Source organism: Dipodomys ordii, unplaced genomic scaffold (assembly GCF_000151885.1).
Source record: "Dipodomys ordii isolate 6190 unplaced genomic scaffold, Dord_2.0 Scaffold28, whole genome shotgun sequence".
NCBI classification, from domain to species: domain Eukaryota; kingdom Metazoa; phylum Chordata; class Mammalia; order Rodentia; family Heteromyidae; genus Dipodomys; species Dipodomys ordii.
In genome coordinates, this window is record NW_012267244.1 from 16,385,364 (window position 1) to 16,402,690 (window position 17,327).

The 17,327-nt window shown below is 38.4% G+C and overlaps 1 protein-coding gene across 2 annotated transcripts in view; it reads left to right on the plus strand.

Annotated features, from left to right (window-relative positions):
- Ptcd2 (pentatricopeptide repeat domain 2) overlaps positions 1–17,327 on the plus strand; it is a 29,266-nt gene that overhangs the window by 7,849 nt on the left and 4,090 nt on the right. For both annotated transcript variants that reach the window (XM_013015804.1, XM_013015805.1), the window contains 4 exons: positions 3,401–3,479; positions 3,965–4,056; positions 8,309–8,422; positions 11,655–11,729. In XM_013015804.1, coding sequence (XP_012871258.1) covers positions 3,401–3,479; positions 3,965–4,056; positions 8,309–8,422; positions 11,655–11,729 — 360 coding nt within the window. The remainder of the gene's footprint in view (positions 1–3,400; positions 3,480–3,964; positions 4,057–8,308; positions 8,423–11,654; positions 11,730–17,327) is intronic.

The window sequence follows — 17,327 nt, forward strand, 5'->3', positions numbered from 1 at the left end:
TTTTAAAAAAATTGCTTTTGTAATTACTTATTGAATATCTACTATGTAGTCAGCATTGTGCTTAAGCCCTTGGCATACTTCATTGTTTCCCGCAGTGGCTCTGAGGAGGTAGGTAATAGTTGCTATTTCCCTTCTACAGAAGAGGCCACTGGGACCTCGAGAGTATTATACATTCATCCACAGTCAGAAACACTTGTTAAATTTTGAGATAGGTGCTAGACACCATATACATATTAGTGCATTTAGGAACCCCCCATAACGATTTAATTTGTTCTTCTCTTACTTTTCATATAAAGTGTTCTCTTCATGACAGAAGTATTAATCTTTAGCTTGGCTGTTGTTTATTTGGTTGTTTAAAAAAACAGTACCTTGATATGTGGCCCATTGTGGTCTTGTACTTCAGATTCTCTTGTCTCAGTATCAAGAGTGCTTAGATTACATATCCTTCTTTAAGACACCCTAGATGACCAAGATATATTAGTAAGTATATATTAAAGGTAGTTTCAGACTAGTACTAATAATTGATCTTCTTTTCTTAAACAAGAAATAATGCACTGTACTGTCTATGAAAAGTCTAGAGACTAAACTGCAGGTTTTGAATTTCTCAAAACTCACTTTTTACTTCATTTGTGTTGTTTGGTGTTGTTTTTCTGCTGATACTGGGGCTTGAACTCAGGGCCCAGCTTTGGCTTTGCTTTTTCACTCAAGGCTGACACTCTACCACTTGAGTTATACCTCCATTTCTGGCTTTTGCTGGTTAATCGGAGATCAGAGTTTCTTAGATTTGTCTTCCTGGGATGACTTTGAACCTCAGTTTTCAGGTCTCAGCCTTCTGAATAGTAGGATTGCAGGTGTGAGCCACTAGTGTTTAACTATTTTTAATAAACTTGCTTTAATCTTGTAATTAAAGGAAAAGAAAAGTTTCATTTTAATAAGCAGAAGTCATGAGTATAACAATAAAAACAAATTTAAATAAATATAAGTGAAGTCTTTTTAAACTACTTGGGTATGAGAACTTCATGTCTAAGTAAACTTTCTAGAGGAGTATAACTGAATCAAGAATGAGTGACTTAAGAGTCACTCCACCAATGACACTCATCTGAAGTCTTACTACATCCCCACTCTCTTCTCTCTCTTTAGCCTGTTTTTCTGTTTGTCATAGCCCTATTGGTACCTCAAATTGCATAGCTTTTTTTTTAACTTGCTTATTTGCTTGTTTGTTGTCTCTCCCACCAGAATTTTAGCTCTCCTAGATTATAAATCCAACTAGAGGTTAAAGAAGAGTGTATTGTCTTCTCATTTCTTCATTTTCATCTAGAATAGACTCTCACAAAAGAAGAAATTTGAGCCTTTTAAACTTGAGTCCTTTGAATGGCATCTTTGAATATTTTGTATCATATTATTATAGCACTCACAGTGTTAGAAGGATGGCTGAAGAAGATATTGGTCCAAGACTATACAATTTGATTTAGAAGAAATTAACAGCTAATAAGTTATATATCTTTTAAAAAATGACTGAGAGCCAGGTGCCAGTGGCTCACACCTGTAATCCTAGCTACTCAGGAGGCTGAGATCATGGTTCATAGCCAGCCTAGACAGGAAAATCTGTGAGACTTTATCTCTAATTAGCCACCAGAAAGCCAGAAGTGGCACTGTGGCTCAAGTGTTAGAGCACTAGCCTTGAGCTGAAGAGCTGAGGGACAGCACCCAGGCCCAGAGTTCAAGCCCCATGACTGACAAAAAAAATGTCTGAGATCTGATGATTGCATTTGAAGGCAGCCTTGGCAGGAAATTCTATAAGACTCATTATCTCCAGTTAACCAGCATAACACTGAAAATGGAGTTGTGATTTAAGTGATAGAGTACCAACCTTGAGGGAAAATGCTAAGGACAGTGTCCAAGCCCTGAATTTAAATCCCAGTACTAGCCCAATAAACAAATACATTAAGTAATTAAATATTTAAAAATTGCGATGAGAGTAGATTTTAAGTGTTTTACCACAAGGAAGTAGAAGAATATGAAGTAATACATGTTAACTTGACTTAACTATTCCATAATGTCTGTCCAAAACCATATGTATGTAATAAATAGATGCAATCTTTATTGTCATTAAAAATAAATAACAGTTGAAAGAAATGTTGAGTATCAGGTGTTGGCTACAGTAGGTCATGCTTGTAATCCTAGCCACTTGTAAAGTAGAAATTAAGATCCATAAGATCACAGTCAAGGCAAGTCAGGGTAAAAATGTTGCAAAGTTCCATCTCAGCCAATAGGTAGAGACATAGTATTGCACTGTCACCTCTGTTAGGAAGTATGAATAGGAAGATCATGGTCCAGGATAGCCCAGGGATGAAAGTGAGGCTGTATTTCAAAAATAACTAAATCAAAAAGGGCTGGGGGTATAGCACAAGTGGTAGAGTGCCGGCCTAGCAATTTGCAAGGACCTCAGTTTAAAACTCAGATGATGTGGCTCACACATGTAATTCTGGCTAATCAAGAGGATGAGATCTGAGGATCACATTAGAAAAAAACAACAGATCATTTACCATCTAAAAGCTAGAAGTAGAACTATAGCTCAGGTGATAGAGCACTAGCCTTAAGCACAAAAGAACAGTACCCAGGCTCTTGAGTTCAAGACCCAGGACTAGCACAAAAATAAATAAATAAATAAATAGAAATAACAACAAAAAAAGCTGAGTAGCATTGAGAACCATTGCACATTATTTTCAAACGTTTGTAACCAGTTCTGTATTACCTGTTTGTGAAAGGAAGATCCCTCAGCCTACTTCTCAAATGATAGTTTCCATTTCATAGTATAGTTGGTTCCCAGGCTTCAGGGCCACTTTCAGGGTTACTTGTTAATTGACTCAGATGCTTATTTTGAGCATAATAGAGCCACATTTAAGGGCAGATGTTCTTCTCTGTATTTATAAAACAAAGAGATCTCTTGCCTCTTTTTCAGTGCACCATTCCCAAAGCATGACAGCCAAGACAGTAGACAGCAGTTGAACTTGTTCAGAAATAAATCCTTGGTAGATCAGATTATAGAGAATTCAGGAGCTAAATTAAAAAGTATTCAACAAAATAAGAGCTGGATAGAAAAGGTACAAAATATTTATACATAACCCTTAACAGTTTCAAATTTTAATCAACCTGTATTTTTAAAAAGATATTTTTATTGTAAAGATACTGTACAGAGGGGTTACAGTTACATGAGCAAGGCAATGAGTCCATTTCCTATCAAGCATTGTTAGCCCCTCCTTTGTTTATCCCCTACCATCCCTTTCCTTTCCCCCTCCCTACCTCCTCCCCCCCGACAGAAAGTTGTAAAGTTCATTTTCAACAGTGTCTTGTACATCTCATTGTTACAATGGGTCTCAACCTGTTTTTTTTTTATTAGCATTTGCAGGGTTTCTTCTCAGATTCCACATCTTTCAATATTTTGATGGATATGTTATTTACCAAAGGCAAATATGAAAGTAAGTACTACAATCTTTGGTTGCTGGAAAATTCTGCTGCCTTTGCTGGTATAGGAATTGGAAAAAATGGCCCATACAGAAATGATCCTTGTATTCCTTTTGAGAGGTAAAATTATGGAAACCTTATTCATTAAATTTGAAAATGTTGCATTTTATGTCACACCTTAAACAGCTTCAGATTTTGCTTTTGCTAAAATTTTATGTTTAAAACATTAGGTCTGCAAGGTGCAGGTGGCACATACTTAGAATCCTAGCTACTCAGGAAGCTGAGATCTGAGGATCGAGGTTTGAAGCCAGCCTGGGCAGGAAAGTCTGTGAGACTTTTATCTACAGTTAACCACCAGAAAACCTGAAGTGTCACTATGACTTGGAGAAATAGTTTTTAGCATGCTAAAATACACTTTTCACTGCTGGTACTAGCAAGAGTAGAACTGTGGAAGCTAGCTATGCCTGTGTTTTAACACCACTGTGGTCTCTGTTCACAGATGCACTGGAAGTATTGCTAGAGATGAAAAATCAAGATGTGAAGTTCATCAAAGATACCTATGTGCTTGCATTTGCAATTTGCTACAAACTGGTAAGATTGTTTCTCCTTAACCTTCAGGGCCTTATATATAATGTCTAACAGAGGATTTGTTTTTATCTCTCTCTGCCCAATTTTGCCCAAGTTTGCTTTCTATATGTTACAAATATTTCTATTTTAAATGTATTTGGTTTTAGAAAGCTCAAGTCTTGTCAGACAGTTTTATCATAGAGGAACTAATGATCATCTTGACCCTTCTCTGATAATCACGTAAATAGTAGCAAGAGACAGTTGTGATGTTTCAGCACTACTCCAGAGTAGTCTTATATGCTAGACTACTAGATTTGTCTTTTCCTGTTCTCACCTCTAGAAATCTTAGAAGCTTCTGGGGCCAAGTTTAGATTACTTTAGCTTCATCTGTGAAGTTTTTCATGATCACTGTAGCTAAGAGCAACATCATCTCCCTCACTATCCTTTTCCCCTGTTTGTTTCACTTACTGTATTTCTGACTCTGCCTGATTCTGTGCTTAGTAGATGGAGATTCCATCTACCTCTTCAGAGCATGAGTCTGTTGGTATCCAACAAGCCTTTAATAATGGTGCATTAAAATGAACCCTTTGAGGCTAAAATCCAGAACTTAAAAATGCTTATGTCATTACCAGGATTACATCTAGCACATAGAAACTGTTTCTTTAGTACTTACCAAATGAATGAACGATAACTGAAAAAAATAAAATGACCTAAGTTCAGTATTTATTCATGCCATTTAGACTTTGTATACCTGGATAATGAAACTTTTTTTTTAACTGAAAATAAAGAACCTCAAACAAGAGAATAGAGCAGGGGTCATTGAAGAACTCCTCTAAAAGAATTTGTAAAGGGTCTGCCTGCTTGAGACCACTGTTGTAGGAAGACCTCCAGGTTACATCACTGCCACCATGTCTGACCAGAAGGCAAACCTTCAGCTGAGTATTGTGGGCATACAGAAGAAGAATACATTAAATTCAAAGTCATTGACCACGATTGCAATGAGATTCACTTCAAAGTGAAAATGACAAGACATCTTAAGAAAGTCAAAGAATCTTACTGTCAAAGACAGGGTTCTTTTTGAAGGCCAGAGAATTTCTAATATACTCCAAAAGAACTGGGAATGGAGAAAGAAGATGTGGTTGAAGTTTATCAGGAACAAACAGAGTCATTCAACAGTTTAGTCTTTTTTATTTTCCCTTAATCCTTTTTTTATGTTTAAAAGCAATTCTTTTGTAATGTGATATTCAAAATGGAACTGAATACTGTCACTTCTTTAAAACATCTGTTAATTTGAATTCTAGTACTATTCATTATAGTTGTTTTCATTGTGCTGATTTTTGGTGATCAAACCTCAGCACCCTCTTTTTAAAAAAAAATGCTCTCTCATTTAAAAAAAGACATATATGTATACAGAGGCCACATTTTTCAGGACTGCATTTTCAGATAATACCAACCAATGAGAGTGTTCACAAAGACTTTCCAATTGCTCCTGAAGTTCTAGCATGTGATAGCTTCACTCCTGGACCATGACTTCCAGTGGTAGATATAAGTTTTTCATAGAACCAAACTGCAAGAAAATGAACTTTCCTTAACTTGAAATTACTTGTTTGAACCGAAAGAATACATCAGGATTAGAATCAAGCTGGCAGATGTGATAAAACTCATACTTAACTCCAAAGATGGCTTTGCTGAAGAAAAAGCATTTTAAGATTAAAAAAAAAAAAAACTCTTGTCAGAAGAACCCAAAAAAGTTCTACTTTTCATTAAAAGTTAATGAAGTTGTTCATGTAAAATTGTATACAAAAAACAGAAACAAAACAACTTCCCCGAAGGAGTGCATACAGTGCAACAGAAACCAGACTGGAAACTGAGAAACTCTAATCTCCACTTTTGTAATAACTAGCTTTGAACAACTACTCACATCAGTTCATCTGGCTTTCTCTTTTTCTTTCATTTTTTCCTTCTCTTTTTTCTTATTTTTGAGATAGAGTGTTGCATTATAGTCCAGGCTAGCCTTGATTTTGAGATCTTTCTGTCTCAGTCTCCCATGTACTGGAATTGCAAGCCTGTACCACCAGGCCTAGCCTACCCTTGTCTTATTTGTAAACTGATTTGGAGATAGTTAGATTTTTTTCTTTCCCCTAATGTAAGAGAACATAATAAATATTTTTGGCTTCCAGCCGGGCGCCAGTAGCTCACACCTGTAATCCTAGCTACTCAGGAGGCTGAAATATGAGGATCACCATTCAAAGCCAGCCCAGGCAGAAAAAGCCCATGAGACTCTGATCTCCAATAAAAACCACTAGAAAACCAGAAGTGGTGCTGTGGCTCAAGAGGTAGAGTGCTCGCCTTGAGCTGAAGAGCTCAAGGACAGCGCCCAAACCCAGATGGTTCAAGCCCCACAACCGGCCAAAACAAAAACAAAACAAAACAAAATTTTTTTTCGGCTTCCAGACCACACAGTTTCTTCTATACATGATTTCTGTCACATGTTTTTGTTTTAGCAGCCTTTAAAAAAAATGCTGGTGCTAGTTAGTGGCTTATACCTACTATCCTAGCTACTCGGGAGACTGAAATAGAGAGAACTGCTTTTTAAAAAAAGAAAAAATTTGTGTTTTTTTTTTATTATAAAGGTGATGTACAGAGGTGGAGTACTTTTTTTTTTGTTTTTTGTTTTTACAGTATCACCCCTTCCCTCCCTCTATCCTAGAGAGAATTACTTTTGAAGGCCAGCTCAGGCAATAAAGTTCTCAAGACCCTTTCAAAATGAAGAGCTCCTCTTATCCTCACTACAAAAGAAAGTCTAAATTTAGGCAGATCACACCCAGGTGTGCATCCAGGCCAGGAGAGAGACCTTACGCCCAAAGCAACCAGAGAAAAATGAGGCTAGAGCTGTGGCTCAGCAATAAGACTGCCTGCCTCAGCAAGCACAAGGTCCTGAGTTCACAACCCACACCCCCAAACCTCCCCCCCCCCTGCCACCCTGGCAAACATAAAGAATTCAAAACCCTGTCTTAGCTGATGGCTGGATTTGGCCACAGGGCTATGATTTGCTCATCCTGGATTAAAAAATCCTCTCCAATCACACATCATTCTGATTTTGTAAAGTAGAACACCAAGAAAATGCACAACAGCAGAATGTCAGTTATTCAGCACCATGAGTCCTGCTTTTCTGGCCTACTTAGGGATGCCTCCCCAAGTGTGAGTTGAAGGGAGGAGAATTTAATTCGACTACTTTTCCCCTGGGTCATGCCCAAGACTGGTCAGAAAATCGAGCTGGGTCAGCCCCTACAGATTCCAAGTCATCTCCAGAAACAGCCTCTTACCTGATTCAGTGAACCATGTCATGAACTTTATTCAGCTACAGTTGATGTCTTGTTACCATTGTTGTCTTGCTGCTTTGTGTGTGTGTGTGTGTGTGTGTGTGTGTGTTGCTCAGATTTGAGTGGTTTGTTTTTTTAAGGCTTTTGTTTTCATGACATTCTCAAATAATTTATGCTCAAATTTGCACTCATGTTTCCAGATACTAGATTTATCGAGATAGTCTCAGAATGGAGATTCATTGTAAGAAAAAATTCCTGGTGTTATTAAGCATTACTGTATTATTTAGAGTAATATACTGCATATCTATATGTATATACATATATATAGAGAGAGTATACCAATTATACTTATACATTATGAGGCCTGTGTTTAGAAACTAGCCTGCTAGACACACAGACATTAATGTTTGTTTAGTGAAACTGTTCTATGACAGAAATAATTTTAAAAAGTAAAGATTTTGAGGTTGGAAGTGTGGTTCAGCTATAGAGCACTACCCAGTGAGCAAAAGTGTCAGGTACTGGGTTCAAGTCCTGGTCTCAGACCTGAAAAAAAAAAGGTTAACAAAAAGAAAGAAAGGGGCTGGGAAGGTGGCTCAGTGGTAGAGTGCTTGCCTTGCATGCCTGAAGCCCTGGGTTCAATTCCCCAGTACCACATAAGCAAAAAGAAAAAAGCCACAAGTGGCACTATGGCTCAAGTGGTAGAGTGCTAGCCTTGAGCTGAAGAGCTGAGGGACAGCGCCCAGGCCCAGAGTTTAGGCCCCACGACAGGACCCAAAAAAAAGAAAAAAAAAGAAAGAAAAATACATAGATAACTTGGTATATTTGCAAATAGACTCTGTGTGGAGCTTGATTCTTTTAAATGGTTTAAGGAAATTTTTACATTGGGAAACCTGAAATACTATTAATAATGTCATTAAACTTGAAGGCTCATGACATTTACTGTTTCCTCGCAGAATAGCCCAGAATCTTTTAAAATCTGCAATACATTAAGAGAAGAAGCCTTAATGAAAGGAGAGGTTCTCACCAGGAGAGCAATGTGCTTCATTGTGGCACTAGCACTGAAACAGGTAAGGTTTTGGGGAACATGTAAGTGAATTGGGAGTAGACATGCTTCACTTTCATTCATTCTTGCTTTTTAATTTACTTTTTTTCCTTCTCATTGTATTGAAAAGAAACAGCCCCTCAAAGAGAGCCAGAGGTTGCTATGGCAACCTACACATCCACCTATACCCAAAAAGAATTTTATGCATATTTGAGAACCCAACATACATTTCTATTTAGAATGAGTTGATCAAGATCCTGTGGAATGCCAAGGAGGAGAGCTGCACTCTGAAAGTGATTTTGCAAGTAGTTTCTGTGTAATATTCTCAGAGAAGTTTGTGTTCATGTTCTCCAAAGCTGGTATGACTGTAAACTTATGCAGACAGCCCATTGCTACAAGGAGGTTTCAGAGTCAGACCCAACTGTTGAGTTCTAAGTATGGTTTGATTGAGGCTTTGGCATTCATTTAGTTCTCCCACTCACTAAACTCAGTTGGAGGTAGCTGAGGCCCAAAGAGGGGAGACCTCTATGCAATCAGACCTCAGTGAAGGGAGGACAATGAGCTAGAATCCTCAAGTACCTCCTCTGTTAGATTGCCTTGAAGCTAAGATGTCCTATTAAAAGGCCTAAAACATAAGAAATGCAAGTTTGCTCTATAGTGAAAGGAAATTTCATACCAGAAACATTCTAACCAAGTCAGGTTATTTATCCAGCTGGCAAATAGGGCTAGAGAGCTCTTTCGGCTAATTAGAAATCTTATTCTTATCAGGGTGATCAATTATCATATACTGGTAGGAAAAGTCACCGAAGAAGAAAGGTGTTAAGAGGCTACACTTAGCATGCATCCACCGAGCCATGTTCATTTCTCTAACTTCCTGAAATTAATTTCTGCCCAGTAGAATTATTTTGTCCTCATTAATCTGACAGGAGCTGAACAAGATGAATTAATTAAAATCTAAGTCATGTGCAACCCATTTCTTTTTGTGTACTTTTGTACTTTTTCCTTTATAAAGTGTAAGAACACAGTTTGGAGCACAGACACATTGAATCATCTTTGAGAACAATATTATACCCACAGTATCAGTGTAACATTTATATAAGGGGCAGTCTTAGTTGAGTTTACTGTTTTTACCCTGAATTCACCCCTGTTAAATACTGATATTACCACCCTTGGTTTTGTTTCTGTTTTGAGTTGATCAGATTTGAATTTGCTCTATATATACCTTTTCTTACCCTTTTGTTTGTAGTCTTTCTGAATTGTTTTAGGTATACCTTGTACGTTGTCTAAATTTTCAATTTGCTTTGCAATATAGTGCTGGTTTTTCTTGTTTATATTAAGATGATATAAGTATAATCTTAGGTATCATTTTATTTGATGCTTTTTTAATCACTTAAAATTTCTTATGTCACTTTTTTTTCCCCTCTGTGGGTTTTATTTTTTCTCTTGTGGCTACTTAATGACAGACCCTGGGTTGCAATCCCCCTACTTGTGCTACCCTGTATTGCTAGCAGTGATAGACATATGTCACTCACCTAACCATTGTGCTTTTTCTGTGGCTCTGATATTGGCATGTATACTACCATGCCAGCCATTGGTTAAGGTGGAATCTTACCAAACCATTTTTGCCCAGGCTGGCCTCAAACTGCAGTACCCCTGTCCCCATCTGTTCCTCTCAAGTAGCTAAGATTACAGGTTTGAGCCACCTTGCTGGCTTACATACTTTACTTTTTAATCTTCCCTTGCTTTTGATAGTACTGTCATTTCTTCATTGTCCAGATACATAACATATATACTATTCTGTGATCATATTCCTCATTTTCATTCTAATTCTCGATCTGTAGGCTCATTGTTTACTATTAGTTAATCTAGTATTGTTTTCTCCAGTCTTCTCTGTGTTGATTGAAATTTTGCTTCTGGTAAATTCTTCAGAACAGATAATAATCTGTGTTCTTGATATTTAATATTATTTTGTCTTTCATTTCTGTATTTTACCTAATTTACCAAGTTTAATATTTTGAGATGATTCTTGCTTTCCTTGAGGTTTTGCAAAAATGGTTCTTTTTCTCCTACTTTGGAATATTACTGTGGCTGGCCTGACTTTTCTTCCACTTCTGATGGATGAAATCTTGTTTATTTTTCTCATTTCTATTTTTTGTATCTATGAAGACTTTTTTTTTTGTATTGGAGTTTTCTCATCTACTAGTTATTCTCTGATTTCTGTTTTATTGTACTTCTTTCCTCCATTTTTATGAGGTATTATCCTTATGGAGTTCATGTACTATTCTTATTTGATTATTCATTATTGAGAAATATAAATTTCTCATAACCAAGTATAGGAAATTCATATCAGGGAGAGAGAGAGAGACAAACCAACAGACAAACAGACACCAGAAACCTGTTCTAGACTATTAGGCATTTTTTGTTTATATAACAACCCCATATACATTGTAGTTTGGCCCACAGGTATGCACAGGTTTGTTTCTCTCTAGTCAATGGTAACAAGCATTAAGGGGGGTTTCATTGAACTGCCTCTTCTCTGTACAGCTGAAGGGAAGTAGTCTGATCTATGAAAACCATTGACCAGCTTCTCTGCTATCACCAGAAACTTCCCCTTCCTGATCCTGAAGTCTCCCAGCACTGTAAGCAGGACCTGGTTTGTGTACTTCAGGGTGTGCCCTCTGAGACCCCTGTTTAACAGCTGTACTTTGTGGAGCATTTGGATACATGCAGCACTGTCCTCTCAGAACCTTCTCCAGCACGGCACTGTCCTCTTCATAGTGTGGTCCCCTCTGTCTTCCTTTGGTTCAGTGCTGTCCCTTCTGCACAGTGCCCCCCTCTACCTGCTCCTAGACAGCATTGTCCCCTCTCACTGTCTTCTCCTGAACTTTCCCAGGCTCCATCGCCAGCGTCTCTGGCAGCATTCCCACCTCTTCTATGGTTTGAAGCTTCTCTGTTCTAATTATGTCAAACATGGGGTTTGCATTCCTGTTTCTCATTCCTGTTTTTCTTAAAAGCTAGTTCTAATAGGAAGGGAGATTCTAACTTGATGCTTCCATTTTAGAAATTACACTTACTAAGAAAGAATAATATGCCACTGGATGAACCATTTTATGACATTTATTTTTGATTACTAGAACTTTGTTACTTTTAAAACTCTGGAACCCCAAAGTAGGGTGGGAATATTTTGCCTACTTTATAAATGGTTTTATGATAGAGATATTCATATGATTTGGAATGTTACCCTTTTTTCTTCCTAGAACCAAGTGGAAAAAGCTGTATCCATTTTTTCCAAAATCATGAATGCAGAGAGTATAACCTGCATTAATTTAAATGTAAGTGACTCCTTTATGGTTTAAGTGACTTAAGGTATGGTGAAATGTCTACTTTCTTTCTTTATACATATATATGTTTTTTATTGTAAAAGTACTGTACAGAGGGGTTACAGTTACATGAGTAAGGTAATGAGTACATTTTTTATTGAGCATTATTACCTCCTCCTTTGTTTTTCCCCTACCATCCCTTCCCATCCCACCCCCCACCTTCTCTCTCACCCCACCCCACCCCCCCTCCGCCAAGTTGTAAAGTTCGTTTTTAATATAGTGTTTTATACATCTCATTGTTACAATGGGTTAACCGTATCCTTATTTCGGTATTTTGTTATTTCCCTTCCCCTCCCCAAATTAAAAAAATGTATATACAAGATGCAGGGCACTGGAATCAAATACAGTGAAAATAGGGGTTATACCATGGGGGAAGAACATACAAGAAAAACAAAAAAAAAAATCACATAGTACATTTTAAGTACGTTAAAAACAATAGCAAGAAAGTAAAAACCACTTGTGTCCCTATCTTGGGGTTCATTTCACTTAACATCATCTTATATGGTCATATGTACATAGCTTTTGACCTTTTCGGCTTTTCCTAGTCTTATTCTAGTTATTGCAAATAAGGGAAACCATGGGACCTATGTGTGTTTGGGCCTGACTTCACTTAATATAATTTTTTCCAGGTCTTTCCATTTCCTAACAAATGGGACGATGTCATTCTTTCTGATGGAGGCATAGAATTCCGTTGTATAAATATACCACATTTTTGTGATCCATTCATCTATTGAGGGGTATCTGGGTTGGTTCCATATCTGAGCTTTGGTGAATAATGCTGCAAGAAACATAGTTGTGCTGGTAGCTTTAGTATAGCCTTGTCTGTTTGGGTAAATGCTGGGTCATAGGGGAGCTCTATTTGGAATCTTTTGAGGAACCTCCATATGCCTTCCAAAGTAGTTGAACAAGTTTATACTCCCACCAACAGTGCAATAGGGTTCCCTTTTGGCCACTCCCCTTCAGAATCTGTTGTTCTTAGAGTTCTTGATTAGAGCCATTCTAACTGGGGTGAGGTGGAATCTCAATGTTGTTTTGATTTGCATTTCTTTTATGGCTAGAGAAGTTGAACATTTCTTCATGTGTCTATTGGCCATTCTTATTTCCTCTTCAGAGAAATTTCTCTTTAAGTCTTTAGCCACTTATTTATCCGGCAGTTTCTTTGAGGATTTGTTGTTGGGGGATTTAGTTTACTTTCTTTTTCGTGTGTGTATAATACTTGATCTCAGTTCATCAGAACAGTCATTAGTGGAGTTCTGCTGAGTGTATGTTCACCCATGAGGAGAGTCAGCACAGAACTACTCCAGCAGCTTAGGATCAGGTGGGAGACATAAGTATGTGTAGTGTCAGACAGGTTTAAATGCTGAAGGTGTGAGGTATGACTAGGAAGTCTGTGGAGGTAGAGAAGGAGACTAATGGAGGCTGACCTACCAGCCTCTTTACCTAGCCTCTATCCTACATGCTACTTGGATCATATCTCTGGTAGCAACTATAATGTCATTGTGATTAATGACCTAGTACATCTTGGAGCATTAGTGTCTGACACCTGGTGAGCACTCAATAGATACTTGTTATTGTCCTTATTCTATTGCCAGTCTACCAGTGCTCAGGACAGCCTATGCTATATACCCTGTCTCAAAAAACAAACTAAACAAACAAAAGAAATTTCTTTTCCAGGAAACTCTTGCAAATGTATAATCTCAATTCTTCACATTGCAGTGTAAGTCTATTTCATTATTTTCGTGGATGATGCAAAAGAAATGGTGGCCAGTTATTTAGTAGCTTTCAGGAGCTAGGTCTCCTGTGAGACTTTTGTTGTTGTTGTTGTTGTTTGTTATCAGTACCAGGCTTGAACTCAGAAGCGTGGGCTCCCAGCTTTTTTGCTCACAGATGGCACTCTACCACTTGAACCACACCTCCAGTCTTTCATTTCACTGTGGAGTCTCACAGACTTTTCTACCCAGGCTGACTTTGAACAACAATCCTCCAAGTCTTAGCTTCCTGAGTAGTTAGGATTACAAGTGTGAACCAGCAGCCCCCATTTTTTTTGTTGTTTTGTTGGTTTGTTTTTCATGGCTTAGTGGGCCTTGGCTTTTCCAAGGCTGTCATCTACTTGGAGCCCTTACATGTGATTAGAACTATGGAGAAACATTAAACTAACATATAAAATGACAGGAAAAGTAGACAGCCTGTTAAGTAAATATTAGTAAAAATAAATTAAGTTTTTTTTTTCCTTATCTACTTTAAAAATTAATGCCTTGCACTAAAATCTTTTACCCACTACCAGTTGGAATCGAAATTAACCTAATTTTCTCCCACCTTAATTTCTCTTATCTAAATTGTTCCTGCTGCCTATTTGACCCAGAGGGTCTGGTTTCCTATTTTCCAAGCTAATATTTGCTATGTACTGTATTAATCTAGCAGATGATTCCATCAAGACCTACACTGACTCTGCTCTGTCAGTCTGAATTTAAACCCATCAATATAAAAAGAACCATAACCTCTTTCACAGGGCTGTTCAACATCAAAAGATTAATTTCTACTTCTGAATATGTCTGAACACAGGATGACTTCCTTCTGATTCTATTTGAAATCTAACCATTCTCTAGAAATCTGGTGTATCATCAAATTGGGATTGGTTTTGGAATTGAAATTACTTTGCTAGGAAATTGAGCGTGATTTTCTTCTTTTTAAATCAGTGCTGCTTTTATCATTTATTTGTTAATACTGGTGAATGTCATAGCACCCCTTCTATTCAGTAAGATCACTTTAAATTTCTAGCTGATTCTTATGCTGGGAATTGTAAGCTGCACAAGTAGCAAAGAGACAGACTCATTTATCATAGAATCTCTTTGGCTACTCCTCAGCCATATATATTAAGTGAGAAATTGTATTTGGTTGGGAGCAGCATAAACTAAAACAAACAAATGTTAACAACAAAAAAAATCCAGTCTGTAGAAATTAGAGGTTTTAGTTTTCTTTTATGTAGAAAAACCAGGTGCATAGTGTGGCATTCTATGATGTCATCAGGAACCTGGCCTCTCTCTATGCTACTCTGCCATTGTAAACAGGTGACTTCCATCCACTGCACCCCTTCCAGCAAGAAATAGGAGTAATTGAAAACAAAAACGTTGGTCCCTTTTAAAGATGTTTTCTGCATCTCTTCCAGCAACTTGTTCTTACATGTTACTAATCCCATGGTCACCCCTGAGTGCAAAGCAACCTGAGAAATGAACAGCTTTGGGAGAGTTTGTTCTGTTACCAGAGAAGAAGTGGGAGAGTGGATATTGGCTAGAAAATAGTGATCTCTACCACACATGGTATTCTCCTTCAATGAAGCAAACTTCTAGAGGAAATATAAGAAACCAGAAATTGAATTTCCATCCTCTCAGGGCTTCTATTCCTTTGCAGGCCAAAGGTATAGTGTAACTATCATCATCTCCTGAGACCTCACAAAATCAGAGGGACAAAAAGATTAAATTCCTTAAATAGTTTTGTTTACCAAAATTACCTTTGTTCCTTGCTAATCCAGTTTCTCTAGGAATGTATATTAAAGCAGTATGTTATACCCTGTTTTAGTTTTTCTTAACTGCACCCTGAAGTTTGAGACAAGTCCATCATTTAAACTTGCCCTTGGCTTTTAGTCAGTAATGAACAGTCTCTTGGGGATTGTTCCTCCTCAGTGTAGCTGAAAGTTGTAAACCTTATTCTTGAAGCTGCTGCTGAATCAGAGATTGTTGCTGTGGCAGGAAGGGAAGCTGAGATAACAAATGAAGTACAGTAACACTGAAATCTTCAAGAGGACAGGTCATTTCAGGCACAGGACCCCAGTGGTCTGTCTTTGTGCATGGCTTGGGGCCCCATCCTTCCGTTTCCATAAATTGTTGTCAAGGGTTGGCTTCATGCCAAGAACTAGAGACCCAACACTCAGCCAGGAAGGTTTGTCCTTGTCCTGAAGAGGAAGACTACTGCCAACTAAATTGGGACTCATTTCTATTAATAAAAGTACTGAGAACTGAAGGGTTAGGGATTTTACCCTACTGGCAAGCTAATGAGTTTTGGGTGTTGTCTTATGAGTGCTGGTGAAGTACTGCACACACACAGCTAAAGGACAGTTCATCACAGCACTAGCAGTATCCAGAGTGTTGGTGTTTTTACATCAGTTCCCTGAGCCCCAGTTCCCATGGCGAGATATGAAGATGAACAGGTCTGTTTGCCTTTTGTACACAAAGAAAGTGTGTTTTAGGAGGAGAACAGTCAGCTTAGGGAGTTAAAAGAAAATATCTCTTATAATAGGCAGTAAGCATGTCTGTTGGTTATACAGACATTCTTTAAAAGATGGTCTGGAATAAAGGCAGTCAAATGATTGGACTGGTAGGACATGGAGGGATTCAGAGCAGGCATGGTAGCCCTGTAATCTCTGCTACTCTAAAAGCAGAGATCTGGTGGACTACAGTTTGGAGTCATCCTGGGCAAAAAAGTTGATGAGGGGCTGGGAAATTGGCTCAGTGGTAGAGCGCTTGCCTTGCATGCATGAGGTCCTGGGTTCAATTCCTCAGCACCACATAAGCAAAAAGAAAAAAGCCAGAAGTGGCGCTGTGGCTCAAGTGGTAGAGCGCTAGCTTTGAGCTAAAGAGCTGAGGGACAGCGCTCAGGCCCAGAGTTCAGGCCCCACAACTGGACCCCAAAAAAAAAAGTTATGATGACCCCATCTCCCCAGTCTCAACCAACAAGCTGGGCATGATGGTGTGTGTTTTTTTTATCTCACCTACACAAGTAGCTTAGGTAAGGAGATCACCAGCTGTTTATCTTGGGCATAAACAGAAGACCCTATCCAAAACAAAACCAAAAACCGTGGATGTATGACAGCATCCTCATAGTAAGCACAAGGAATGTGTTGCTTAAAAAGAAAGAAAAGATACAGAGAAATTTCAGAGAACCCTGAGATGTTGTCTCCCAACAGAGTGCTTGTGCTTTAGATCAGGGCCCTTAGATGAGATTCTTTGTATTGAGACTGCTCAAGATCATTTCATTCTGTTCTTCAGGACCAAAGGTAAACCCGTTGTCCTAATAGACTAGTTGTCTAGTAGGTAGTTGTCTTACTAGGCCTCAGCTCTTCCAATGCTGTCATCCACTTTGAAACCTTAAACAGGATTGGTTCACTACTAAGAAACAAGAACCTGGCCTTGTTGTGCTCTGTGTCTTTCCTGTTCATGGTGTGATCCTTCCATTGCTATGTGCTGTGGCATGACCCAGACAAGAGGACCTTACTTAACCCTTGCTGAGTTGATGTCAGCTCCATACCTTGAACCAACCTCCAGAACTGTGAGCAAAAACCAGCCTTTTCTCTTTATAAGAAGTCTGCTCAGGGCTGGGAAGGTGGCTCAGTGGTAGAGTGCTTGCCTTGCTTGTATGCATGAGGCCCCGAGTTCACTTCCTCAGTACACATAAGCAGAAAAAGCCAGAAGTGGCACTGTGGCTCAAGTAATAGAGCATTAGCCTTGAGCTGAAGAACTCAGGGACAGAGCCCAGGCCCATGACTGACCAAAAAAA